We start from the raw sequence: 26,897 nt of genomic DNA, 5'->3' as shown, positions 1-26,897 counted from the left end.
AGGGGGAGAGCAGGTGGGAGTACGGAGTAAGATGTATGTAAACTTCTATGTGACAGACTGATTGGATTTGTAAACGTTCACTTGAAGCTTAATAAAAGTTAATAAATAAATAAATAAAATAAAAAATGGACAAAGGATATGGAGACGTGTCACAAAAGAAGACACTGAATGCCCATGATCATTTGCCATTAGAGAAATGCAGATCAAAACTATAGTGAGCTATGTCACCCCAACATTACTGGCAATAATACAAAATGCAGAAAATAACAAATGTTGGAGTGGTGTGGGGAGACTGGAACTCTTATGTACTGCTGGTAAGAATGGAAAGAGTACAACCACTATGATGAGAGTGTAAACAGTACAACCACTATGGAAAACAATACGGCGCTTCCTTAAAAAGCTAGAAATACCATACAATCCCAGTCCTAAGAATATATCCTAAAAGAGGCCTCACACAAATGGACAAACACACACCCACGTTCACTGCAGCATTATTTTCAATAGCAAAAAGACAGAAACAACCTAAGTGCTCATCAACAAAAGGATAGATAAATAATGTTACATACACACAATGGGATACTACACAATAAGAACAAAGATGAATCCACAAAACATCTCACAACATGGATGAATCTGGAGGTCATTATGGTGAGTGACATAAGTCAATCACAAAAGGACAAATATCGTACGAGACCAGTATTAAAAAAACCCAAGAAAGTTTACACACAGAAAGAATCTTTGATGGTTACGAGCAAGGGGAGTGGTGAGGAGGGGAGATGACTAATTATATAGTACCAAAAACCAAAGCCACTGCCGCCGAGTCAATTCCGACTCATAGCGATCCTATAGGACAGAGTAGAACTGCCTGACAGAGTTTCCAAGGAACGCCTGGCGCATTCGAACTGCCGACCTCTTCGTTAGCAGCCGTGGCATTTAACCACTACACCACCACGGTTTTCCGACTAGATAGTAGGCAAGTGTTAACTTTGGTGAAGGAAAACACAGCACACAAAACGGGTTAGTCAGCACAACCTGACTGACCAAAGCATAGTCACAGAAACTTCACAGACGCCTCCAAACTCCCTGAAGGGACCGAGTTACTGGGCTGAGAGCTGGAGATCATGGTCTCGGTGGACATCAAGATCGATGGGCATAACATAGTTCATAAAGAAAACGTTCTACGTCCGACTTCAGGGACTAGCATCTAGGATCTTAAATGCCAGTGAGTGGCCATCTAGAATACACCTATTGGTCCCATCCAGTCTGGAGCAAAGGAAAATGAAGAAAACCAAAGATACAAGGGACATAAATACTAGTCCAAAGGACTAATGGACCACAAGGACCACAGCGTCCACCACCGACTGCTTTGACTGGGAACACAATTAGAGGGTCCCAGACAGAGCAGGAAAAAATACAGAGCAAAACTCAAATTCAGAAAGAGAGACCAGACTTACCAGTCTGACAGAGATTGAAGAAATCCCAAGAGTATGGGCCCCAGCCACCTTGCAAACTCAGAAGCGAAGTTACCCCCAAAATTCACCCTTCAGCCAAAGATTAGACAGGTCTATAAAACAGTAACATGTGTGAGGAACGTGCTTTGTAGTTCAGTCGTGTGTATGAGACTAAACGGGCGTTACTTGCCCAAAAGCAAACACAAGGCGGCAGGAAGGGACCCGAAAACTGGGTGAATGGAAACGGGGAACCCAGGGTGGAAAAGGGGGTGTTGACACATCACAGGTTTGGCAACCAGTGTTACAAAACAATTTGTATATTGTTTAATAAGAAACTAATTTGCTCTATAAGCTTTCACCTAAAGCGCAATTAAAAATACATACGTGTGTGTGTGTGTATATATATGTATCTATAGATATATATAGATATAAATGCTTGCAGCCATCTTTTCTGGGAAATATTTTGGAACTCCTCAGAGGAAGACCCCAAACATTAAAAAAAAAGTATTACTTTTTTTGCTTGATGGCCTTGTGTTTCTCAGTAAATGGTGAGAAGCAGCAATATAACCATTCGTCAAAGAACAAATGAACTGTTTCAGGAAGACAAAAGTCTAAAAAAACAGTCAACTAACACTGGAGGGAGAAACCTACGTCGAACAGTGTAACAGAACACCATACAATTCTAGTATAAATTTCCTCTTTTAGACAATCTGAGCAGAAGGGCACTAAGCCAAAGATGGTTTTAAAAGTAGAAGACAAAGCCAAGCAGCTCATGATGAAAACTCAGCCTTGGGGTAAGCTTGATGGCATCTGTACCACGTCAGGCTCCAAGGGCCATCCCGAGTTCAGCACTGTTGGGGCTGCTCCCTTCTAGTGTGAAGGCCAGGAAAGTTTATGTGAAGGCTGGATTCGGACCTTAACCCACTTTTTTTTTTTTTTTTTTTAAATGAGTTTTTGGTGGAAGTTACACAGCAAGTTAGGTTCCCAGGTGACAATTTCCACGAAATTGTTCGCTGACCTAAGTTCCATTTCTCACAGTTTGTCCACATCCCATATGTGCTCAACACTCGTTGTTACTTTGTGGTGCTGTGCTCACCACCTCCACATCCAGTGCCGCTTCTCCCGTTGCCACGAGTAACTAGTCTCTACGGCCTGACTTTTAAAAGCCTGAGTGTGTGGTCTCATCTCCGAAAACAATTATACATTAAAAAATCCCTCTTCTATCCAAGCTTTTAATATTGGAACCCACCTGAGGCCCATCTAAAGCCCTCTTTCCACCTTCACTCTGTAAAAGACTGACTATTCCTGTGGCTTTGGGTCAGTACTGCTACGCTGAAGACGTCCAAATTCACATCTCGAGTTCAGGCCTCTCTGAGCTGTGGACTGACACCACTAACTGCCTACCTGACATTTCTACATGCCCACAACAGAGCTCCTGACTGCTTTTTCTCAGCCCTACCTACCTCTTTAATGGGACTACCCTTTACCCAGCTGCTCTCCCCAGAAAACCAGGGTCACAGGCTCCCCCCTCTCAAATGTGGAGCCGCGTGGGGCCCTATGATCTGTGGGCCACCATCACCTCGCAGGGATGACGCCTTCTGCCTCCAGTGTGCCATCTTCTCATTGTCTCCACAGAGCAGTCAGGGTGATCCTTCTTCCTCCCTGTTCAGACCACCTCACTGACTTCAATCAGTACCAGGTCCTGCACATACCAGACCTTGCCTCCTGCTTTGCCCCACCTTGCTCTGCTTGCCACTCCCACAACAGCTACACTGGTCATCTTTCAGGCCTTAAATAAGCCAAGCTATCTCCATGCACACTGCCATACACAGCCTTGGAAGGCTCCTCACTTGGCTGGCTCCTCCTCACTCTTCAATTCTCAGCATTCATGATCCCTCCTCAGAGAAGTCTTTCCTGACCGCCTCCTATCCCCTGACCTGGATTCCTTCATAAGCACCCCACACTGTCTCACTCCTTCATGGCACTCAAGATATTTATAATTAATGTCCATCCGTTAAAAAAAAAAAAAAAGAAACAGGACCTGTATCTTACACCTTACATGAAAACCAACTCATGATGGAACAGAGACCTAAACATAAAATGATAATGATCATGAAAGAAAAAACAGGGACAACATTAGGGACCCTAGTACATGGCATAAAGAGAATATGAACCATGATTAACAACGCACAAACACCAGAAGAGAAACTTCATAAATGGGAGTTCCTAAAAGTTTAACACTCATCAAGACTTCACTAGAAGAATAAAAAAACCTGCAGATTGGAGAAAAAATCTTGGCTATGACATATCTGACAAGGGTTTAATCTCTAAAATCTCCAGAATACTTCAAAACACCTCAACAGTAAGACGACGAATAACCCAACTAAAAAAAATGGGCAAAGGATATTAACAGGCACTTCACCAAAGAAGACATTCAGACAGCTAATAGATACATGAGGAAATGCTCACGATCATTTGCCATTTGAGAAATGGAAATCAAACTACGAGACACCCTCACCCTGACATTACTGGCAAAAAAAAAAAAAGAAAATAACAAATGTCAGAAAGATTGCGGGGAGACTGGAACTCTTATGGACTGCTGGTGGGAATGTAAAACGGTACAACCACTGTGTAAAATGATATGGCGCCTCCTTAAAAAGCTAGAAATAGACGATCAGCAATCCCACTCTTAGGATTATATCCTAGAGAAATAAGAATCGTCACATGAACAGACATAAGCATACCCATGTTCACTGCAGCATTATTCACAACAGCAAAAAGATGGAAACACACTAGGTGCCCATCAACAGATGAACGGATAAACAAATTATGGTACATACACACAATGGAATACTACACAACGATAAAGAGCATTGATGAATCCACAAAACATCTCACAACACAGGTGAATCTGGAGGGCATTAGGGTGAGTGAAATAAGTCAATCACAAAAGGACAAATATTGTACAGAACCACTATTATAAAAACCCAAGGAAAGGTTTACACACAGAAAGAAACAATCTTTGATGGTTATGAGGAACGGGAGGGGTACGGAGGAAAAATCACTAACTAGATAGTAGACAAGTGAAGGGAAAGATAACACACAACATAGGGGAAGTCAATACAACCTGACCAAGGCAAAAGTCATAGAACCTTCCTAGACACATCCAAACAAACACCTTGAGGGACCGAGTTATTAGTGCTGAGGGATGGGGAACAGGGTCTAAGGGGACATCTAGGTCAACTGGCATACCCACTGCAGTCATACCAACCATAGTTCATAAAGACAATGTCCTACATCCCACTTTGTGAGTAGCACCTGGGGTCTTAAAAGCTTGCGAGTGGGCCACCTAAGGTTCCATTCCATCTGGACCAACGGAGAATGAAGAAAACCAAAAACACGAGGGAAGTCAGTCCGAAGGACCAATGGACCACATGTACCAGTCTCCTCCCCAGCCTGAGCTCAAAACTAGATGGTGCCCAGCTACCATCACCAACTGCTCCTACAGGGATCACAAAAGAGGGTCCCAGACAGAGTGGGAGAAAAATGTAGAACAAAATTCAAATTCACAAAAAAAGACCAGACTTACTGGTCTGACGGAGACTGGAGGAAGCCCCGAAACTATGGCCCCCAAACCCCCTGCTAACTCAGAATGGAAGCCACTCCCAAAGTCCACCTTTCAGCCAAAGGTTAGACAGGCCTATAAAACAGTAACACGCATGAGGAACACTGCCACTTGGTTCAATCAAGTCACGAAACAAGTGGACGGCACCTGCCCAAAAACAATGACAAGAAGGCAGGAAGGGACAGGAAAGCTGGGCGAATGGATTATGAGGAACCTGGGGTGGGCAGAGAAAGGAGGAGAGTGCTGAAAAAATTGCGGGGATTGCAACCAATGTCACAAAACAATTTGTGTATAAATTTTTGAATGACTAGCGCTGTAAACTTTCACCTAAAACAAAACAAAAACTGTAATTACGTGTACCTGTTGGCCAACTTTGGTTTGATTTTCCCACTAGAGCAGGAGTTCCCTGAACTGAGGAGCTCTGCCTGTTCTGTCCTGAGCTAACTACTCTAAAAGCACGGTGACTGACAGAAGGGGCTCAGGGAAACGCTGGCGGAAAGAACTGAGATTCCTTCCAGCCATCTAGAAGGACTGGCTCTTCTTCCCTATCGGTTAGTTCATTTCTGTTACAGTCACTAGAAATATTCTTGGTTCATTTTTAAAACTCTTTTCTTAAAATTAGTAAAGCTAGCATTTTCAAAAGTAAACACACAAGAGGGCTGCTGATTACAGGCACACGTTGTCTTTCAGACTCCAGCACCCTAAGACTCACGCCCATGCAGAGTACCTTTCACTGTGGAGAAGGAAAAACAGCTCTCGTCTTCAAAGTTGTGAACCATCTGGAAAGATAAAGCAGATGCACCCCTGTAACTAAAATTCAGTTGTCTGCTCTTAACTGACTGGAAAGATTAAAATTAGCAGTTAAAGGAAAATGTCATCATCACGTATAGTTCTTGCACAGGTTCAGGAGTTGCTGGCTGACATGCCAACTTATGGATGGCACGTGAAGCAGCGGAAATGCAAGCCCACTGCCCTGCATGGCTGGGCCGGCTCTGCCCGCCCAGACAGAGGTCCAGCCCATCAGCCGGGAGCCCCTGGGCAGCGGGCCCTGTAAGTAATTACTAACAAACTCGTTTCATAAAAGTGCTTTTCTATTACTGCTTGTCATTAACCACCAGAGGGAAAACTGTCCTTCTCATCTTTAAAAGCAGTCCTCAAGTAACAGAGAACACATCCCAGCGCCTGGTGACATCAGTCGGGGCAAAGCCTGGAGCAGAGTCCCGGCGTCTCCGTTTAAACGGGGCCTCAGGGGAGCTACCGTTTCCCTTGACTTGTATTCCTCGTATCACTAGGATGCTCGAAGCTCTTGGTTATAAATTCTTAAGTTCCGATCCTTAACTCTTTGAAAAGGACCTTCGTGAGTATTTGCAAACGAGTTCAGAGAATTTTTCTACAGTTCTACAACGATACGTGGAGAAGTACATAATTGGTGTAAATACCAGGGCCGAGTGGAAGGGCGTTCTATTTACCTGATCGCTAACAAGAATGTGAATACCAGTGGGACCCTGTCTGTAAACGTGGTTAATTTGGTGCAAAGGAATATTAAACACCAACGCAAGTTTTCGAGCAACTTCTGAGGCAAGCATTTCTTCCAAGTAGATTGCATGATAAACTGAAATAAAAAACAAGAACAGCATTTTAACAGGAATCTTTGATTTGTTTGCTCCTGGTCTATAGGAAGATCACACCTTTCAAAGTACCGATATATATAATAACAACAACATTGTCCTGTCTTACTGCCCTCAAATCTCCCTGACCCTCCATCTATTCTGAGATACCAGGATGCACTGAGTATCTGTGCTCACGCGCCACTTAATAAACACGAGCAGCCATCTCTCTATTACAGGAGTTGAGGTTTTACGTTTTATCTGTATTTAAATCTTCCTGCAGTGAGCATGGAGTTTCATGTACTCAAAGGCTCTGTCAACGGGCACGGGGATCTCCTGGGAGGTGACAAAGCTAAAACTAGGGTGTGATAATGGCTGCAGAACCCTGGGAGGATTCTACAGGTGCGAACTCCCCTGAAGAAAGCGACGTGTAGCTCTGGCAGTACATAGAAATAGCCCTGTAAGCGTCACGGCTGTTGATGCGGTAATCTCACTACTGAGAATTTATCCTAAGAAATAAAAGCCGTCTGTACTCTCCCCCGCAAAAAAATATAATTAAAAACATGAATATAAAAGAAACCATAAGAAAACTAACGATTTGTATTCTAAGTCTTAAAATTTCAAAATATGAATTTTGAATGCAGTCAAAATATTTCCAAATGGAAAAGCTCAAAACAGTGATGTTTCCTTACAAATTCTGAGTCCAATTCACATCACAAGGTATTCTAAGTCCTTTCCTACCCACTGTTAAAGCAAACAGCTGCCTCTTAGAGTTCCCTAACACATCTTTCCCTGAAAAGTTCCAAGCACGTGTTCTTATCCTATTGCAGAATGTGGGAGGAGGGAGATCTTACCATGTATCCACATTACAAATAAGAAAACAAATACAAGAAGTTTTTTGGCTTTTTTTTTTTTTTTAAGGACCATATTTAGAAGTAGCGGGGGGGCCAGAATTATTTCTCTGCCCTATTTTTTTTTTTTAATCCAGCACTGCATCATACAGTTATTAAGGAAAACCCTCAGGATGAGAGGCGCTCCCACACTCGGACAGAAAATTACCTAAGAGCCTATTTCCAGTGACGCCTGAACATGCACCGGACCCCACACGGGCCCACGGTGCTGCCCGCCCAGGACACTGGTCGCATCAGCGACAAGTCCACACACCCAGTACTTCACGCAGGTGCATCTTTGCACACACGTGATATTATAAGACATATTCTCCCCAGTCAGTAAATCGGGGAAAAAGAAAACCCTCACGCTTCCTTGACAAGCTGTCAATGTCACATTCATCATTTCAATAACTGTGAGATTAAAAAAAAAAAAAGCCAGAGCAAGACCCTAAAGCACTCAAGCCAGTCTCTGGCTATCTCTGGCATAAGGAGCTGCACGTAAGAGCCGCGAGCGCGGCTGAGATAACCGAGGAGCTGTCGTTCCCCTTCTCTGAGAGCTGCTGCCTCCCTGCTCCCGTAGCAGCAACCGGGCCAGGCCGGACGAGAAAGGGGCCTTTGGAGCCCCACTCAGGGCTGCCCGTTTCTGTCTCACGGTCTCAGACGTGGAGCCACAGGAGTTGAGACGCCCTCGATACCCACCGTGGGGTGTCCCACTGCCACTGTCGCCTCCACTGCCTGCAGCCTGCTGCTGCCCGGGCAGCACTGTGCCGCCCAGCTGCTCCTGGCAGACGTAGATGGTTAACCGAGGCCTAACCGACCTGCAATCAGAAGATGTACTCATGAGCCTAGAGGAGAAAGTTGTCTCACGGCAGGTGCAGGGACTGGCTACAGGCATCTGAATTCTATTCCTTATGAGAACTTTACAGTGTTGTATCATTATACACAGTCATTTACTAGTAAGACTATCAAAGCCACACACCTCACACCGACTGTCACAGGTGGTCTAATCTGACGACCCAGACTCTAAACCACTGAGACGGTCTGTCAGATGCTGGTAAATTTCAGTTTCAAGATTAAGTCAGCAATTGAGAATTAGTAAGATTCAGTTTTAATGGAACTCTGACACCACAAGTCTAGAAATAGCAATGACAGCAAACGGATCTGAAAAGCCAGCATGGTTTACGGTTCTATCATTCTAATTCACAGTTAAAAGTTTACATTTTTAATAACTGTTAAGTAGCCACGACCTTGAAAACCAGATTGTGTAGAGCTCACCTAAATGAGAAGTTTTGCTTTCTTGGCAACAGACCCAGTCGTCTTCAAGAAATGAGTCCTGCCATGTGCATGTCTACCAGTCCTATGGTCTACCTCTGCCTCATCAGTGCCTGCATCAAATCTGGGCCTGCCTGAAGGTGTACACAGAACAGTCTCCTCGTGAGCGCACGCGGGCACGCGCCAGCCCAGCGTGGAAAGACGTCCTGCCCACACTCCCCACGCGAAGAAGGTACATTCTCATTTCACGCACAACCACTCCCTTGAAGCACAGTGTTTTACCTTGACTTCAGTGAATTATAGAGCCGAATCCCATCGGCCGCACCACAGATTTGTACCAGGTCCTCTTTTGTCAGTTTTAGTAAGTCGGCACCTGGAGAACACAAAGACTTCTCTCAACAAAATGGAAGAACGACTATCAGAATTGGCTGCTCTGCTGGCCTCTGTATTTGTACAGTTAATTAAATGTCCTTCACGACCACCTCAGGTGTCCTCAGCAGACACATACAGGTGGACAACACAAATGCATACACACCGTCTGTCCCGCACGGCCCGTGAAAGTGCTGCCTCCTTCTGTCCTGTATCAGGACAGAGCTGAGAACAGAGAGGCTGGTGGATGACGTCAACAGGCGGGGCCAACAGGACTGTCCCCAACACAGGGTTTCATTGCCTACCTTGTTCCGTGGTTGGGCTTTGAGTGTGTGAATAAGCATGACTGTGACTCCAGATTACTCAACTCTCAAATCATCCAGACCAGTCAATACTTTATTTTCCAAAAAGGAAAGAAATGGAAGTCCAGAATATTGGGGACTTGTCCAAAGTCGTACAAGTATAGCTGGCAGAGCCAGAACTCAGCCTCTTTTTGCTGTAAATGCAACATACGGTCAGTCTGTAACATCCTAACTCCATCACGGCAGCCCGTCTTAACATGAACGCTGTTTCACATTAAGCTTTCCTATTGGCTTAAACTGCAGAGACCTGCACATTGTACCTGAAGACTTCCGCGAGTGTAGACGACGAGGTGTCTAGGATTTACTTTAAAAGAAGACAGAAGGGTAAGGAACAGCGGAGGAGCAAGACTGACCAGAGTCAGGTCACTGCTGAAGCGGGGGGAGGGGGTGGTTACACGGGGCCCATCACACCCTGCTCTCCACGTTTGATGCTAACCTTGTGTTTACCTTTGATGTTAACCTTCTTTTTAACACCCGTGATGCAGTTTATTGGGGAAACTAAGATGCCCTTTGAGATTAAGGTGTGATTTCCATATGCTAAACACCCCCTCAGGTACATAATGAGATGACTGACAGGGTTCTCCTGTTTTTAAGGGCTCAAATGTGAGGGCCTAATACCTTTGTAGTCTGTAGGAGAAAAAAAGACCAAAGAAGCACATCTCCCATGAATACTGATGGAGGCAGGGAAGGAGAGAGGCTCTCTCATCCGTCCACCAGGACCCACTACCACGCACCCTTGAAGATGTGGTGCGTGCACCCTTCACCCATACAGGCACGGACGCTTCCTGAAATGTGAGTGCCCACAAGGGCCAGGACAGGAACCCCCTCTCCTCCTCACTGTTCTCTTGTCAGCACTGTGTGTCCACAGATGTGACAACCCCGGAGGAAGCTCACAGGGTGAGGAAAAAGGGCAGGACCATGGAGACCACTACTCAGTGACAGATACTCTCCAGATACAGACACATATGCTCTGTATGACAACGGGAACACGCACCCTCCCTATGATAACAAGAGCACGTATCCTCCCTATGGTAAGGGGAACACGTGTGCTCCTATGATGATGGCCAACAAGTGCCCTCCCTATGAAACAGGAACACATATGCTCCTATGATGAGACGTGTGCGTTCCTATGGTTCCGGGAACACCTACACTGCTATGATGACAGGAACACGTGTGCTCCTATGGTAACAGCAGTAACCCAAAGCCACCCTCTGTGCCAACTGTCAACTTTTCCTATGTGCTACACTCTTCATCTGCCTTCCGTGTTCCTCCACTGAGATTTTACAGATTCTGGCTTTTCACACATAAAAGGCCTTACTTAATCACAGAGAAATGGGACCCAGCCAGCAGGTGACCTCCATCTGGTGCTTTAACTCTAACACCGTATGGACACTGCAGTCAACAGCTGACACAGTAAGAAACAATGTTCCTTGTGAAATCGAGCATCCTCAAGGCCGAGAACGTGCACATAGGCTCTGTCTTTCCAAAGGGCTTGAGCTGCTCTCTTCTGGCCCCACAGCACAGGAGGCGAAGGAAGCTGACTGCCACTGTATCAGGGCCCAGGGTTTCTCAGGACATGCCTGCCGGGATGTGTCAGGGAAAGGGCCCCAGGGCCAGATCTGTCTGTGAAGTCCTGCCTCCACCACCCACCTGGCTGGCACAGTCCTTACTGTCCCTCTAAACAGCTTTTCCATCGCGGCACCTAAGGGAGGCACTGCTTGACCCCTTTTAAAATCCCACCTAAAGGCTCCCTTAGCTTACTCTGTGAGAAAAAAGGAAGCTGAAGCACACAAAAGTCCTGAGTACACCCATACCACGGAATGGGACTTGGCAGTAAAAGGGAACAAACTATTGATGGATCTCAAGGGCACTGTGCTAAGTGATAAAAGCCAAACTCAGAAAGTGACAGAGTGTAGGATTCCATTTAGGTAACATTCTGAAAAAGACAAGCTCCTAGAGACAGAGAGCAGATCCGCAGTTACGAGGAGCTGGGCGTGGTGGGGGAGGGGCATGGGTGTGATTACACAGGGGTGACAGAAGGGACACCTTTAGTTGATGGCACAGTTCTATGTTTTAACCGTGGGGCTGGCTACATAAATCAACGTATGTGATGAAATGACAGACGCACGCTGTACCCAGCTTAACCTCCTGGTTTAATTTTACATAATGATTTCATAGGATGTAATCCCACTGGGAGAAACTGAGTTAGGTACATAGGGCTTCTCTGTTCTACCTCTGCAACTTCCTGCAAAACTGTAATTATTTCAAAATTAAAAGTTAAAAAAATGAAAAAGAAAATTGTACAGAACTATGTACACACCCACAAATAAGTGCACACACAATCTGGTAAAATCTAGACTGTGCCACGTCAACTCCCTAGTCCCGACGGGGTATGACAAGTACCCTAGACGTTAGCACTGGGGGGCCTGGGGGAGGGCACACAGGCTCTCCCCGTGCATTTCTGTGTAACCACTTGTCAATCTATAATTATCTCAAAGTAAAAGAAAAAAAATTATAAAGGTTAAGAAAAGCACAAATAAAACACACACACACACAAACTTACCTGAAAAATTGGAAAACAGTCTTGTGTAGGAAGAGAACCGGTTTTTGAGCAGCCACTGCTGTGTCTCCTGGATGGTGGCTGAAGACTGAAGTTGCTGTTAACAAACAAAGAGTATAAACAGAAGAAACTAGTTAAACTTACAAAAAATAACCCAACTTTTTGGCATATTATAAAGAAGAGCATGTAAGCAAAACACAGAAATCCTCAAGTTCTGAAATAAAAAACACCCCAGAAGAGCATGGGTCTGACTGCTTAGAGACTCACAAGGACAAGAGGCCTGTAAGAGCCTTGCAGATGCAGGGGCCTGAGAGCAGCGGAGAGGTGAGGAAAAAGACACTCACCTCACCAGAGGCCTGTGAGACGCCATCTCCCTGATGATTTGGGGAAGAAGAATTGCTGGGAGAAGAGAAAAGAAAGGGAAGGATGATTTTTATATCTGTATTTTAAAATCGAGATTATAAATAAAGGCTACACGAGTAGGTGAGTTTAGCGTGAGACAACACTGGGACAGAGCAGTATGGGGGCAGCAAGCGGTTCCACAGCTGATCAAAGTCAGTGTGGTGATGAGACCAAGAGACTGGAGGCTGCACGTCTTAATCTGTGCCTCCTTCTCCGTCTGTCCTCGCAAGAAATTCAGGTTCTGTGAGGCCAAAGCACTCCGCTAACTATCTCCAGGGGTGCCAGGAAAATGAAAGACACTCATTCATTTTAGTTGGAAAAAAAAATGAGAAATCAAATAAGTTAAACTGAAAATAACTGTAAAAAAAAAAAAAACTAATAACAAACTGCAAGAAATGGTATAATGATCCTAAGCCAAAATACCAAAGTTACTCCTTTAGCTAGTACGTATATCCATGATTAAAGAGAGTGATATTCAAGAGAACAAAAGAAACTAACCGGTACCACTATCCCTGTGTTTCTAAAGGGAAAATGAAAAACAACTCCACCGGGAATCCGACCACCTTCCTTTGCACCTGTACCTCAGTTATTGAGGTTTATTGTGTTGACTGTCCTTCTCTCTTTACCCATGAGCCCCATTAATGTTTTTACTTCACAAAGAATATATGCCGGCTATTAACTTCAGAATGTCCCCTTTTCTACAATTACCACAGCTGTGAACGTCTGAGGCATGCGGGGCTGGAGCAGACGGGCTGGCAGGTAAAGACAAGGATTCTCCTCTGGGACTGAGGTAGCCAGTATTTCCCATGACTGTACACTTCTGCTGTGGAGCCCTGGTGGCGCAGTGGTTAAGAGTTATGGCTGCTAACCAAAAAGTCAGCAGTTCAAATCCACCAGCCACTCCTTGGGCACCCCGTAGGGTCACTGAGTCAGAATTAACTCATCGGCAATGGGTTTGGTTGTTGTGGTTTTATATACTTCAGGTATACCAAAAAAGAGGCTGCTGTAGACTGAGAGAAAGGGAAGTCATGGCGCATGAGCACCAGTCAGCTTATCCACACAGCTACGTAAACCAGGTACCTGTCTGGGACACTGCAGGTGCTCTGCGGGGGGGAGGTGAAAGCCGCTGCTGCGGAAGGACTGTTATTCACGTAGGCTGTGGGGGTATCGGGCCATGGAGAACACTAAGGACAGAAACAGAAAGAAATCAGTGAAATGCTTTTACAGTCTGTGGAAGAAATACTTCTGCTATTCACTCTCTAGTCTGGCCAAATGCAAGATCATAAAATGCAAGATACTCGACACTCATCAAGCAACCTCACAGAAACAGGTCAAGTTTACTTCTCTGTGGCAAAGAAAAATGTTACCTGCTGTGTGCAGCTAGGTACTGATTAGTCTTAGGGAAGACCTGAAGTGGTAACAGCAGCAAACATTTATAAAGGCATTTTAAATGGATACTTTTGTACCGCTTGCTTTCAAACACTTTCACCCCCCCATACCAGAATCTTAGTGAAATCTCAGCCCCCAGCAGGCCCCCAGCAAGGTTTAAGGCAGCAGAGAGAGAAGAGAGTCATAAGCAACACCTGACAGACAGTGGCTCCGCCCACCTGGTCTCCCCCCCATCCGTCCTCTTCCCCAAACAGCCACACAGCGCCCATGTTCACCACTTGTCTCCTGAGATTAGTAATCCCCAAGTAAGACTGAAAGGCCCAGCATCAAAATATGTCAACTGTGTAAGATACCGCCTGCCTCCATCTATCGATCTTTGCTTGAGGGGCATGGGGAACTAAAATACTGTTCACCTCAAGCAAAATCCCAACCAGATACAGGAGGAAAGTGGGATGCAGACCTGAAGTTCTACTAAAAAAACCAGACTTACTTAATGGTCTGGCTGAGACTGGAGGGACCCCAGAGATCATGGCCCCCAGACTCTGTTAGCCCAAAATTAAAACCATTCTTGAAGCCAACTCTTCAGACAAAGATTAGACTGGACTGTAAGACAAAACGATACTGGTGAGGAGTGTGCTTCTTAGCTCAAGTAGACACATGAGACTAAGTGGGCGGCTCCTGTCTAGAGGGGAGATGAGAAAGCAGAGGGGGACAGGAGCTGGGTGAATGGACAGGGGAAATACAGCATGGAAAGGAGGAGTGTGCTGTCACATTGCACGGAGAGCAACTAGGGTCACATAACAATGTGTGCATAAGTTTTTGTATGAGAGACTGACTTGAATTGTAAACTTTTGCTTAAAGCACAATAAAAAAAAAGTATAAAATATTAAAAAAAAAAAAAGTCCCAACCAGATATAGAGCAAAGATACAAAGACACTGAAGAGCCACTCAAGGATCAGTCTTTAACCAAGTACGCAGGGACCGCGTTTCACACACAGGCACTCTTCCAAGCTATTCAGCCTGGGAAGGCCCCCCATCTCCAGGGTGCCCTTTCACAATCACCCTTCTCCCATTTTACACATGAAAGGGATCACATCTTCCTGAGGCCCTGGGGTAGGAAACTCTCCCAAAAGCCAAGCAGAAGACCACCCAACGACATCAGAACACATATGGAGAAAACACGACCCTAATGACTAAATTTTTCTGTTTAAGTCAGGTGGTTTTCCTTTCTTTTTTTGCTTTCAACAAAATTTAAGGCGGACCTAATTGAGCTGTCAGCTGGCATACATTAATCTACTGGATTGTTTTAAAAAAAAAAAGCCACTGGGATTTTGGCAGATGACCCGGGAGTTCAAAAACCCGAATGTCACTGCTGAGACAACTTCTCCCATCTACTAATTCATGAAAATAAGGTTTCTCACGTCTATTTAAAAGGAATAAAAAAAAAACCGAATTTATGTTCTACCCTGTTGCATTCAAGATACGCTCCCGGTAACATTTCTACTTTTATATTTAATGATTATTTCTCAAAAGGTCCATGATTTTTGTTGTTCTGATAAACTGGGACTACTAATAATGCTGAGGTTTACATTTCTCGGCTGAGTTAAGAGCCATATGGTCACAGAAATTTTAAAAATTAGGTTTCAATTTCTGTAAGTCTGCTGTAAAGTGTCAGGGTGATCATTAAGACTTGCAGGCATAAAAATATGTCACATTAGGATAAAACTCTTTGCAGGCAGTGAAATGGCAATGAGATCAAGAAGAAAGAGCCAAGTAAAACTGTGGACTGTTAAGGAGTCGGAGCTCCAGCTTTTTAAATGAATGACGGTGGGTGTCCAACTGCCTGGGATTCAGACTCCGCAGGATACATTTCCAAGAGTGATATAATCGTTAACTGAAAATGTAAACACAAGTTGCAATACGCCAGAAAATTATCTCCTTTGCAACGACTTAAATTTATAATGAAAGCTTTTAGATTTCAACCTAAAAACTTATAAGGAAGTATACCCTTTTTCTAAATTGTTCTGACTGTCAAGACCAAGCGTGAAGGAGCTAACAGGCTGGAACCAAGTTTCTCCCGGGGGCAGGGGTTTAATCACACGTGCCTGACACCCACCAAAAGCTGGGGTACCACAAAAATAAAACAGCAATCCCAGAACCTAACATTCTTTACAATTACCCAATTATGTATCCCCTCAGAAATGGGAGGAAACCCTGGTGGCGTAGTGGTTAAGCGCTACGGCTGCTAACCAAAGGGTCGGCAGTTCAAATCCGCCAGACGCTCCTTGGAAACTCTATGGGGTAGTTCTCCTCTCTTCTATAGGGTCACTATGAGTCAGGATTGACTCAATGGCAACAGGTTTTCAGAAATGGGAAAAATAATTGCAGATTTATTTTTTCAACTACTGTTAGCTGACTATAAAGGGAAAAAAATCTAATCTGGTTGGATGGCTTTGGCAAACTTATTGCAGGGCATATCTATGTCACCACAATGATGCTTGTATAACACAGTCCATTCTTTTTAAACTAGGGCTTTTGGTTTTCTTCCCATCTTACAAAGTAGCACCCACTCAGCTTATGCAGTTTGCGGAGCCCAAGACCCCCTGAGCCAACTGGCAGATTCAGTCACTTACGGGTGTGATTCATGCACAGTCATCTGTACTACCAGGGAGATTTTCCTCCTGATCCATCCTCCCCAGATACACAATGTTACAACACAGTGTAACACCCATATCTAAATAATGTCAGCCTCTCAACACTGAAAACACCAAGTCTCCTCAACTTTGCTTAGTCATTACTGCCAGCTGCTTAACTGAGGAAACGAAAAGCCACAGAAAAGCTTCCAGGTAGGATGGCAGGGGAAGGTGGAGAAATCAAGTCTGCTGAAACTCCATAAACACACCTACTTCACTTTTATACGTTGTCACTTCTTTTAGCAGAAGGCCACAGTTCTTAAAGTTTGGCGTCTAAAACCTGCCCGATAATATGCGACTCAATTCATTGAGTGCTGGAAACCTAGTGGTGTTCATTAAAAACCAGTCCCATTGGGGGGCTTCTGCTTTTAGAGATAATGAAGTCTGTGTTCTCAACTGGCCAGGCTGAATGAAAGGCCCAAACCTGCCTGTGTCCTATTTCATGGTCTTTTTTGCAGACTCAAGTGGAGGGTGAAGGCATACCGGGAAATTTTTACAATGTTTCCTTTATCTTGTCATTCTTCCTTGTCTTTAAAAGTCTGCAATGGTGGGCTGCCCTGTGCTACTAAGAGCAATCTGTAATTCACGAAGACGTTAGCAATACCTGGCCTGGACTCCGGCAGGCAACGCTGGCCCATCTTGGGCTGCAGCAGTTCTCAGCCCTGATCTGAGTCAGCGGCAGAGCTCAGCAGACACAGCGGGGGCCCTGCCGCGCGCCATCTCCCAGGAGCCGGCAGTAGTGCCTCTGTTCAGCGTGGGGCCGTTCCACACAGCATCTCTTAGACTTTAACGAGAAGTCTTCAAGTCTAGGCATCCCTGCTAACTGAAAGCCGACTGGAACTACCCAAGAACTGCGAGAAAAGTTGGACTTCCTTTGTAGGCATTTTAAAGAATACAAAACATATGAAGTGCTGTGGGCCTTCTTTTTCAAAGGATGGATTCATACCCTGCTTTTCTAAACACAGGTTCTCAAGATGACCTCTAGCTACATCTATCTAGAAGCACCTTTAGCAAACCAAAGACAGCCAAGGGTGACAAGCAACACACCAGGAAGATGTAAAATCCCAAGGCCAGTCAACTGCTGACGTTTCCCGTACTTTAGACCCAAGTTAGGAATCACAGAAAACATACCAACAACAAGTCTACCATCTTCAGGTCAGTGCTGGGCTATAACTGGTTTCTTTCATTTATGAATTACTAGAGCCCATTTTTAAAAGCTGACTGAGTGGTTTGTTGTAACAGGAACGACAGTGATCTGAGCTACCAAGATCTCCCCAAAAGGTTTACTAAGAACCATTTCTGAATCTTGAGCTGAAAAATCAGAGGGGTAGAAATATAAAATGGGGGCAGGGCACGTTTTGGGCAAGGAGTACACAGCTGTCCATACAGCCTGTGATTTGAGTCTAAAAAGCCCAATAAAGGAAAATGCCCCGTGCACGCCCCTCACTTGGATGAGTCCATTTTCAGTTTTCCTGTACACGTACAGGAGCATCTCATTTTCACTCACTGCTTTACTCTGGGAACGAGGTTCCCGTGATAGTGACTTTCACATCTGCAGATAATCATGGAAATGTGTACGAGTGACAAATCCATCTTTTGCATCTTGATATGGAAGCACTGTGATGATGAATAGTGCTGCCATTAACTCATAGGATAAGTTATTTTAAAAGTTCTTTAAGGCTCTGGGTTTGTATTTACTGAGAGTATACAGCTGACCTAAGTTAGCCTAACAGGATAATCCCTGTGGACTGTTCCAGAAGGAAAGAATCGTGCCATGAGATAAGACGTGCTGCCCTTTCCTGACAAAGCTCCGCGCTGCACGGTGGGGCAACCAGGTCCAGGTGTAGCACAGAGCACTCACTACCCTTTGTGCACCATGAAGTCACATCGCAGGTGCCAAGAGGAAACGCTAACGCAGGCAAAGGCTTGTCTCTACCAGTGCTGCGGAACAAACGGGCTTTTAGAAGCACAGACAGACACACATTCGTGTACTACATGCAGAGAAATTTGACACAAAGAATTGTCCACGTTACTGTCAAGCTTGCTGCCACCCAGTCTCTAGGTACAGGTGGAGTTTTCTTATCAGCTACACACAGGAGAAAGCAACACCTGTTTTAACTACACAAAAATGGCAACTATTTTACTGAAAGTATTTTTAATTAATTTGAGCGCTTCAGTGTGTGAAGGAGAAAGGGGAAGGGGGGAGGGGAGGAGACAGGGAAAGAGCACACATCTGTGAGTGTTGTTTTTTTTTCCCTCCCAAACCACCCAATATGGCCAACATCGTTTTTGCTTTGCTTTAAAGTGTTAGATTTAGGAAATTTTCCTCAGTGAGGAACAAAGAGAAAGCAGCAAGTCTAAACAGAAGCAAATCAAATCAAGACAAGGACATCGAAAACAGTTTTGGCTTTACTTTTGTGGACGTCGGTCCTATATCTAACACTGCACAGTGAAAAGAGAAGCAGAAGCCCCTTACACTGCCTCGCTTTGCCAGAGAATCACCGTAGTCTGCTGGCAAAGTCCGCTTGCTGGACTTTTTCTGCTCATGTTCAACTGCATCTTCAATTATAGGCTCAAGCCTCATCTGGACAAACACCAAAGATTGGGGTCAATGTCTTTTCATCACACAAAGAAAGATCTAACACCTGACTCAGTCCCTGCAGTCCAATTACGTAAATGCGTGACCAGCTGGGTTCTCAGGGGAAGAGAAGGCAAAACCCCAGCAGTGACAGAAAGCGGACGTTCTAGGTCCCGACTTAATCTCTTGCCAACTTCCAGGTTTTAAGGTCTGTTTCTGAGACCCGATTTGGGACTTCAACATCTTCATTCAACATCCCACCCAGGAGGCTCATCTATTAAAACCCCCAAATTTATATATTTCCCCACAGATAGCACCAAAAACATTATGTCCGTCTACCCCCTGGTCTTCCCCTCGCCCCTGGCAGCGACTCAGCCTGTGGGCCGCTGCTGACCCGCAAACCTCTGCTGGTCTTCCGACCCCAAACCGCCGCTCCACATTACCTCTGTGAGGATTGTGGTGTCGTAGGACGGCTGATACTTTTCTTTTTCGTGGGCAGTTCTCTTCTCCATCTTCTCTCGGTCTGTTTTTTGTTTCCTGTCTGCTCCTTTAGGCTTAAAACAAAGCAGGTTATTTCATTAACTGGCTGAAGACAGCGAACGGATTTACTAGTGAAACAAGGTCTTAGTTCCTAAAGACTGGTGTCCATCTCTTACCTTAAACACTTTGATTTGGCAGCTAGCAGAGTGTAGATGGTCCGTGTATTCCCCATTTTCATTCTGCTTAAAGGTGTCAACCTGGATCCTGAAAGGCACCCCCTTTTCCCCCCCGTGCTTCCGGGGTGTAAATTCCGTACTGATGCAGTGCACCTGGAGAACAGTTCACACTGAAATGGATTCCAGGTACCCTCCATTCATTGCCTCCTACCTCGTCCCCGCCCAGATGTCCTGCCCCCACTATACATTCAAAATCCTTTAAAATGGACTTCCAAACATTAGCCAAGTATCTCGCTGATCTCTCTGCATCATTCTTAACATATGGCTTTCCTTTCGAATCCTATGTATGAATCCAAGTGAGTCTTTCTGGGCTCTTTGGGATAAGCTCGATCCCATCCCACAGCGATTCTCCTGATGCAGGATTTGGTCCAAACAGGGTACAGTGGCTCCCTGAACGTCTCCCACCCCGCCCTGGACTGAATGCTGCTCTCAGACCCAGAGTCCTCATGTGTCACTACCACCCTGTACTGGCTCCCAGTGGTCCATGAGTCAACTCAAAGTAAACCTACCTCACCGTTGTCTGCCCTCCACGGCCATCATCCTGCTCTGGCCGGCCATCTCACTATTCCTCGTATAACCTGTGATGCTTTGCCTGGGGAACTTCTGTAGTCCAGAAAACCCTCTCCTCATCCTGCCTGTGTTCATCTGAACGCTCCTGTTGACCCTTCAACGTTCACTCATGATCCCGAGCGCAGTACAGGCAGAGCCCAGGTTATGAGCGCGATCCGTTCCAACCTGCATCTTTAAGTCTCTACGCTGGGACGGGTGCTCTTACTCAGCCTCACATTAGTGGAAGAAATGGCTCGAAGCTTTTTCAGTAATTTAAAAGCTGCACGTGCAGCGAGTAAAGAATGTGGTGAGTAGGGGCTGGTTCAGTCGTTTCACAGGGAGGGCAAATTTAGGCAGCGTTACAGAGCAGGTATTCATACCCCAGGGACTGCCTGCGCTTATCTTCTGCTACCTCCATGCCCCCGTGCAGTGTCACCACAGGTAACAGCCTCAGTAGAAAGCATAGGGTACCAAGACTTTGGGAGCTCCTGGCCGCTACACATCCTTCTTCTAGAGTGATTCCATGTTCCCGCAGATCTCTGAAATATGACTCTACAACCTGTGATTTCAGGCCAGGTCTTACGTTGCTTTCATTCGCTACACAACTAGTTACCCTGTTAAACAGTATGAGAAAACCCTCAACTACGACAAAGCATGTCCAGCGATTATTAGTTGATGGGGGATAATATCTGATAGACCACAAAAATGCAAAACACTATCAAAGGAAGACCCTCAATGAGACGGACTGACACAGTGGCTGCAACAGTGGCTCAAGCACAACAACGATCATGAAGACGGCGCAGGACCGGGCAGCGTTTCCTTCTGTTGTGCACAGAGTCGCTGAGTCAGAACCAGCTCAACGGCACCTACCACCACCACCAACAGTTACATTTTTAAGAAGCTCATCTCTTAGAGAGGCACGCTGAGTACTTATGGATTAAATGATGTGTCTGGAATTTACTTCACAGTATTCCAAAACAACTAAAAAAAGGGGAAACTGCTGCTTTCATTAACTTTTGAAGCCCGGTGAAGAGACTTGGAGGGCATATTATTCTTCTCTTGTTGGGTCTGAAAATTTCTGTATTAAAATAGTCTCCGAATAATGTTGTAAAGAATTTCAAAACCTCAAGCTTTTTTCAACCAAATTCTTTAAATGGAAGCTTTTGTTCACAAGAAATGTATCCCATGAAAAAAATGGAAATTTTGATTATTGTTACTACTGGTGGTAAAAATATTTGAATAATTATTTACAAGTCACGAATGTCTATATGTTACTTATATGTCTATATGTTAGTTTATATCATCACTGGTTTAGTAGATTAAACCCAATTTTACTGTCTATATTTAAAAAAGAGACATTATAAGAGAATTTACAAATAAGCATTTAAAAGAAATCATACATCAGGAATTCAGTCCCATCCCTGGCCTTCTACACGACTAGGTTAACATGCATCTAAGGATATAAAAATCCAAACCTGAATGAAAGCAGATGTGCGCTTTGCAGGATCCCACAGAAATTCAACTGCATTTAACTGGCTTGGATTTGTCCTTGTGTCAATTATTCCCACAGACATTGGGATATCTACATTAAAAAAAAAAAAGTGACATTAAAAACTCACCCTCACTGAGTGACTAAAATTTACAACCCACTGTATAATGTGTTCTTATGAAATGATTACAGCTTCACGTTGAACTTTGCCTTCAATGTTCCTCACAGTCAACCTCTTCAGCATTACAACCCACCTAATAAGTATCACTGTTTCTCTCATCACGGTTTGTATTTCATTTTCTTAAGCGTATGATAGATGGTGCCAAAAAAGAATTAAAAGGTTTCAAACTCGTAAAATTCATGGCTCAGGTTCTTTTAGCACCAAAAAGCGACTCCACTTTTAACTACAAAACAACTCAAGTCACATAGTGTCTGCTGATGCCAAACCTCTCTCCACACAGTGCCATGTGGAGCCAGCACACTGAGGGGGGAATACAGCCCAACAACCGCCCTCACTTCTCCACGGTCTCTCGCTCGTACCTAAATCCAGCAGTCTATCTCCCGGGCGATTCCACCTCCAGCCTTCGAGCTGCTGATGCTCCGTATACTGCAGCCGTCTGTCGTGGAACACGACTCGGATGATGCTCTATGGACAAGGGGGGAAATGACCACTTTTAAACTGCTCTAGCTGAAAGCGCAGATGCATTTTTGCTACTTATCCATTAACCTGTAACAATAGCAGATAGACAGACAGACAGAAACAGTCTGCTTTTCAGTATTTCAAAAGTGACCTTTTCTGCAGTATCTGGCTCCTGATGTCTACAAGTATGGGCACAATTATTTGGTTCAAAGAAATTTAACTCAAAAAGCACAAATGAAATGGCTACCTAATATAACTTTCACAAAAGAATTAAAAGTTACGGTCCATTCCTGTAAAAGCAGTGAGCAAAGAATTGTATTTCTATGAAGAAAATGCCAAATACACACATGAATTGTTAACGTGAAAAAGCAGTATAAGGAAAGACAGAAAAACCCCGGCCCAATGGTAAAATAAACTTTGTAAATTTAAAATAACAATATGCTAACTGGATTTCTTTTAAACAGACAGTCATTCTAAAATGGTAGAACCGCTGTGAAAAGTTTCTTGGTTCTCAAAAAGTTAGTATTACTGTATGACTCAGCAATTCCACTTTTAGGTAGATACCCAAAAGAACTGAAAACGCTCAGCCAGATACCTGTACACCGATGTTCATGACAGCATATTCACAATAGGGAAAAACCAAAACCCACTGCTGTTGGATTCCGATGCATAGTAGCCCTTTAGGACAGAGCAGAACTGCCCCATAGGGCTTCCAAGGCTGTAATCTAATAAGGAAGCAAAGCAGCTGGTGGGTTCGAACTGCCAACTTTTTGGTTAGCAGCTGAGCGTTTTAACCACTGCACCATTAGGGCTCATTCATAGTAAGGAGAGAAAAACCCAAATATGCACCAACAGATGAACAGATAAACATACACACAACACACACTGAAATACCATTTAGTCATAAAAAGAAATGAAGTTCTAATACATGTTATGAAATGGCTGAACCTTGAAAACATCATGCTGACTGAAATAAGTCAGACACAAAAGGACGCACATTTTGTGATTCCACCTATAAGAAATCTCTGGAAGAAGCAATTTCATGAAGACAGAGAGTACAGGGTGGGGGCGGGGTGGCCGCTGCCCACTAGGCAGCACAGAGCTTCCGTCTGTGGTAAGGATGTTTCCGACGCAGACAGCAGTGATGGTACACAACACAGTGCAGTGAACTGCACATTTAAAAATGGTTAAGATGGTAAATTTTATGATATATGTATCCTAACACAATTAAAAAAGCCTCAAGAACTGAGTATCATTTATGGAAAAATAATGTTACATTTCAACAGTAACAAGAGCAGAGTCATTCTAGCAGCCAACTGAAAATAAAAAACCTGCCCCCAACCCCAGAAAAAGAGAACCTAGATGCAAAATTTACTCTCAACTATTTAACCTGCAAGCAGTTAGCTGGGGGGTGTGTGTGCGTGGGAGGTGGTCCACAGGTAAATCTTGTCCAAGCACTCCTGTCCTTAGGAAAGGCTTCAACCCTAACCCAAAGTGCATTCAGACACCACGCTCGCACTAATTAGTGTTTCCGACTACGATGCAGTAAGACAGGTATTTCCAGCGGCATCTCTGCTGGTTTTAACAGGAAGTCATTGGTTAGCAACACACATAAGCATCACTTCAGCAGTCCTGCCCCCCAATACTGTCCAAAACACAATAAATATTTTGAAGAAAACCACTTGAAAGCAATTTATTTTTTGACATAGTTAAAAAAAAAAAAAAAAAAGAGGCCACATCAGTCCTTAGGGCCCATGTGGGGCAAGTCCCGGGGCCCAGTTTCCACTCCACCCATCCCTGTCCCCCATGCTGCACCCACGTCTGCAGGGCCTTCCCAGGCAATGCATCAGCACCCACTTCACCCATCTTTTTGTCGGCAGAGCCCACAGTGATGGCGTGTGGGCTGGTGTGGCCCCTGGAACACCAACACCAGAGGGTCACAGTCTCCAACAGGCTGGTCTCTCGGAAGCAAGTGCAGCACAGAAAACATCACGATTTTGATTCTTCATATTCAGCTGGAACCAGACTAAATCCACGTATTCACATAAAAATAATCTGAGAATAAGGGTAGCAGATTTAAGAGAGCTACTAAGCCCCATTCTAGAAGGTCAGACTTGCCCCCTGAGGGAATACAGCAGCTGCAGCTGACTCGGCACACACACAACAGACTCACAGTACAGACGGCCGATCTGGGAATGGGCTAAAAACCTCTCCCGTTCCATCCCAAATATGTGGGGCGCCCCTGGAGTCAGAAGGGGAAATCTAAGAGCTCACTTGGGCTGGCGAGACAATGATTCAGATGGGACCAGATCCCCTACCTTTCCCTCAGAGAGGAGAAACACCCAAGCTCAGCTTCCCACAGGAACAGGGGCTCCCTGCCCACAGTACTGAGAGAACTGCAGCATCCCAAAGGCTCTCAGCCTCCAGGTGCTGAGCAGTTAACCTTCCCAGGAAACATGGGTCATCAGCTAGCATCCCAAATTGAGACTGCCCGTCACCAAGCAGCCTGAGTATCCACCTCACTCGCCAAGGCTGTCTTTCCTGTGCTCGCCTCTAAGATGGCAGATCCACAAGGGAAACGGGATGCCTCCTCACATGGGCCCCATAACAACTTCCTGGGGGAGGACGAAGGACCAGGAAAACTCGTGTACTCCTCACCTGTGAACACTTCACCACAGGAAATTGTGCCTTTCCCTGGAGAACCCTCTTCCATACATTTAGCCCCGTGACGCCGTGGAATTTATAACAAACTCTGGTGTATGACAGGTAGAGGCCAGAAGGACCCACCTGGTGTGAGGCTGAAGGGGGTGGGAACGGTTTGAAGGTATATGCTAAAAGGAACTGGTTGTCCAGCCAACGGCTATGCCTCCTACATCTGGGATGACCTACTTCATTCACATACATTAAGAGGGTAAACAGATTTTTTTCCTACTTAGAGACACATTAAGAGATGAAATAAGAGTTTTTAAAAGTTTTAGAACTGATACTGGTGAGGAGTGAGCTTCTTGGATCAAGTAGACACAAGTCTATGTGGGCAGCTCCTGTCTGGAAGGGAGATGAGAAGGCAGAGGGGACAGGAGCTGGCTGAATGGACACAGGAATACAGGGTAGAAAGGAGCGTGCTGTCTCATTAGGGGGAGAGCAACAAGGAGTACATAGCAAGGTGTATGAAAATTTTTGTATGAGAGGCTGACTTGATTCGTAAACTTTCACTTGAAGCACAATAAAAATTTTTTTAAAAAAGGAAAAAAAAAGTTTTAGATTAACACATTTCCCCCCAAACTATCTTGTACTTTGATACAAGATAATGTAACTTTGGCGGTGGTTTGTTGCTGTTGTTTTCCCATAACTGCAACTAATTTTTCTATGGTTTCTTCCTTGCAAAGGGCTTTCACATTTACTTCACCCAGTAACTGCTGTAATCCCCATTTTAGAGATGAGTTAAAAAAAAAAAAAAAAATACAGCTCAGAAAGTTAGGATTTTTAATACAGCCAGTACTTCTTGAAGTGAAATTACATATTTTAGTGAAATTCAGTATCTTTCTTAAAAGACTCTTGCGGAAACACTGCCACCCTACTCGACCACTGCAGTGTCTTCTAGGAGGTCAGATGAACTGCCCTTACCTTTACCAGCTTCCCGCTAAGCGCGGGCGGATCTCCCATTTTCCGATTATCCAGCATCCGAATTTCGTAAGATTGACCTGTTGAAAGAAATCATTTATTACAAAGAATCCATACAAAGAACATCACTTTGCTAACGTAAGACCTTTCTCCTCCCTGCGGCTCACACCGCTCTTCCCCGCCGGCGCTATCACGGTTCCTCCGGCAGTTTATTTTCATCTGCTGTCCCTCACACCAAGTTATTATGCATGCAGACATCATCTCCAAAGCCATTTTTAACAACAGCTTTGTTTACACATGATTTACATACCATAAAATTTACCTTTTTAAAGTGTGTAATTCAGTGGTTTTTAGCATATTCAGAGTTTTACGACCATCACCACAATCCATTTTAGAACATTTTGATCACCCTGAAAGGTAACCCTGTACCCATTAGCGGTCACTCCCTATAACCCAGCTCTAGACATGTCACATAAACGGAAGCCTTTTCTAACCTGCTTCTTTCACTTAACACGATGTTCTCAAGGTTTAGCACGATGTTGCGTGTATCAGAACTTCATTCCTTTTTATGCGAATAACAGTCCATTGTGTAGGTGGAACACCTTTTATCTAGTCATCGCTGATGGATATTTGGGCTCTTTCCACTTTTTGGCTATAATGAATAATGATGCCAATCAACATTTG

General features: G+C 44.6%; 1 protein-coding gene across 4 annotated transcripts in view; it reads right to left on the bottom strand.

The window, feature by feature from the left end:
* UBP1 (upstream binding protein 1) overlaps nucleotides 1-26,897 on the bottom strand; it is a 54,665-nt gene that overhangs the window by 5,990 nt on the left and 21,778 nt on the right. Inside the window, exons 2-15 of one of the 4 annotated variants that reach the window (XM_049871132.1) lie at nucleotides 26,708-26,865; nucleotides 26,217-26,293; nucleotides 22,493-22,598; nucleotides 21,939-22,045; nucleotides 19,855-20,007; nucleotides 19,642-19,752; nucleotides 19,097-19,204; nucleotides 13,619-13,722; nucleotides 12,481-12,535; nucleotides 12,140-12,233; nucleotides 9,128-9,218; nucleotides 8,273-8,391; nucleotides 6,546-6,688; nucleotides 5,804-5,855 (exon numbers count right to left, since the gene is read on the bottom strand). In XM_049871132.1, the coding sequence (XP_049727089.1) occupies nucleotides 5,804-5,855; nucleotides 6,546-6,688; nucleotides 8,273-8,391; nucleotides 9,128-9,218; nucleotides 12,140-12,233; nucleotides 12,481-12,535; nucleotides 13,619-13,722; nucleotides 19,097-19,204; nucleotides 19,642-19,752; nucleotides 19,855-20,007; nucleotides 21,939-22,045; nucleotides 22,493-22,598; nucleotides 26,217-26,273 (1,300 nt within the window). In that variant the 5' untranslated portion in view covers nucleotides 26,274-26,293; nucleotides 26,708-26,865. Of the gene's footprint in view, nucleotides 1-5,803; nucleotides 5,881-6,545; nucleotides 6,689-8,272; nucleotides 8,392-9,127; nucleotides 9,219-12,139; nucleotides 12,234-12,480; nucleotides 12,536-13,618; nucleotides 13,723-19,096; nucleotides 19,205-19,641; nucleotides 19,753-19,854; nucleotides 20,008-21,938; nucleotides 22,046-22,492; nucleotides 22,599-26,216; nucleotides 26,294-26,707; nucleotides 26,866-26,897 lie in introns of all 4 variants that reach the window. The other 3 variants (XM_049871130.1, XM_049871129.1, XM_049871131.1) reach the window with 3 other exon arrangements.

The sequence above is a fragment of the Elephas maximus genome, chromosome 27 (genome assembly GCF_024166365.1).
Source record: "Elephas maximus indicus isolate mEleMax1 chromosome 27, mEleMax1 primary haplotype, whole genome shotgun sequence".
NCBI lineage: Eukaryota > Metazoa > Chordata > Mammalia > Proboscidea > Elephantidae > Elephas > Elephas maximus.
Note: the sequence above shows the minus strand (reverse complement) of the source record. Positions and strands in the feature narration are given on the sequence as shown.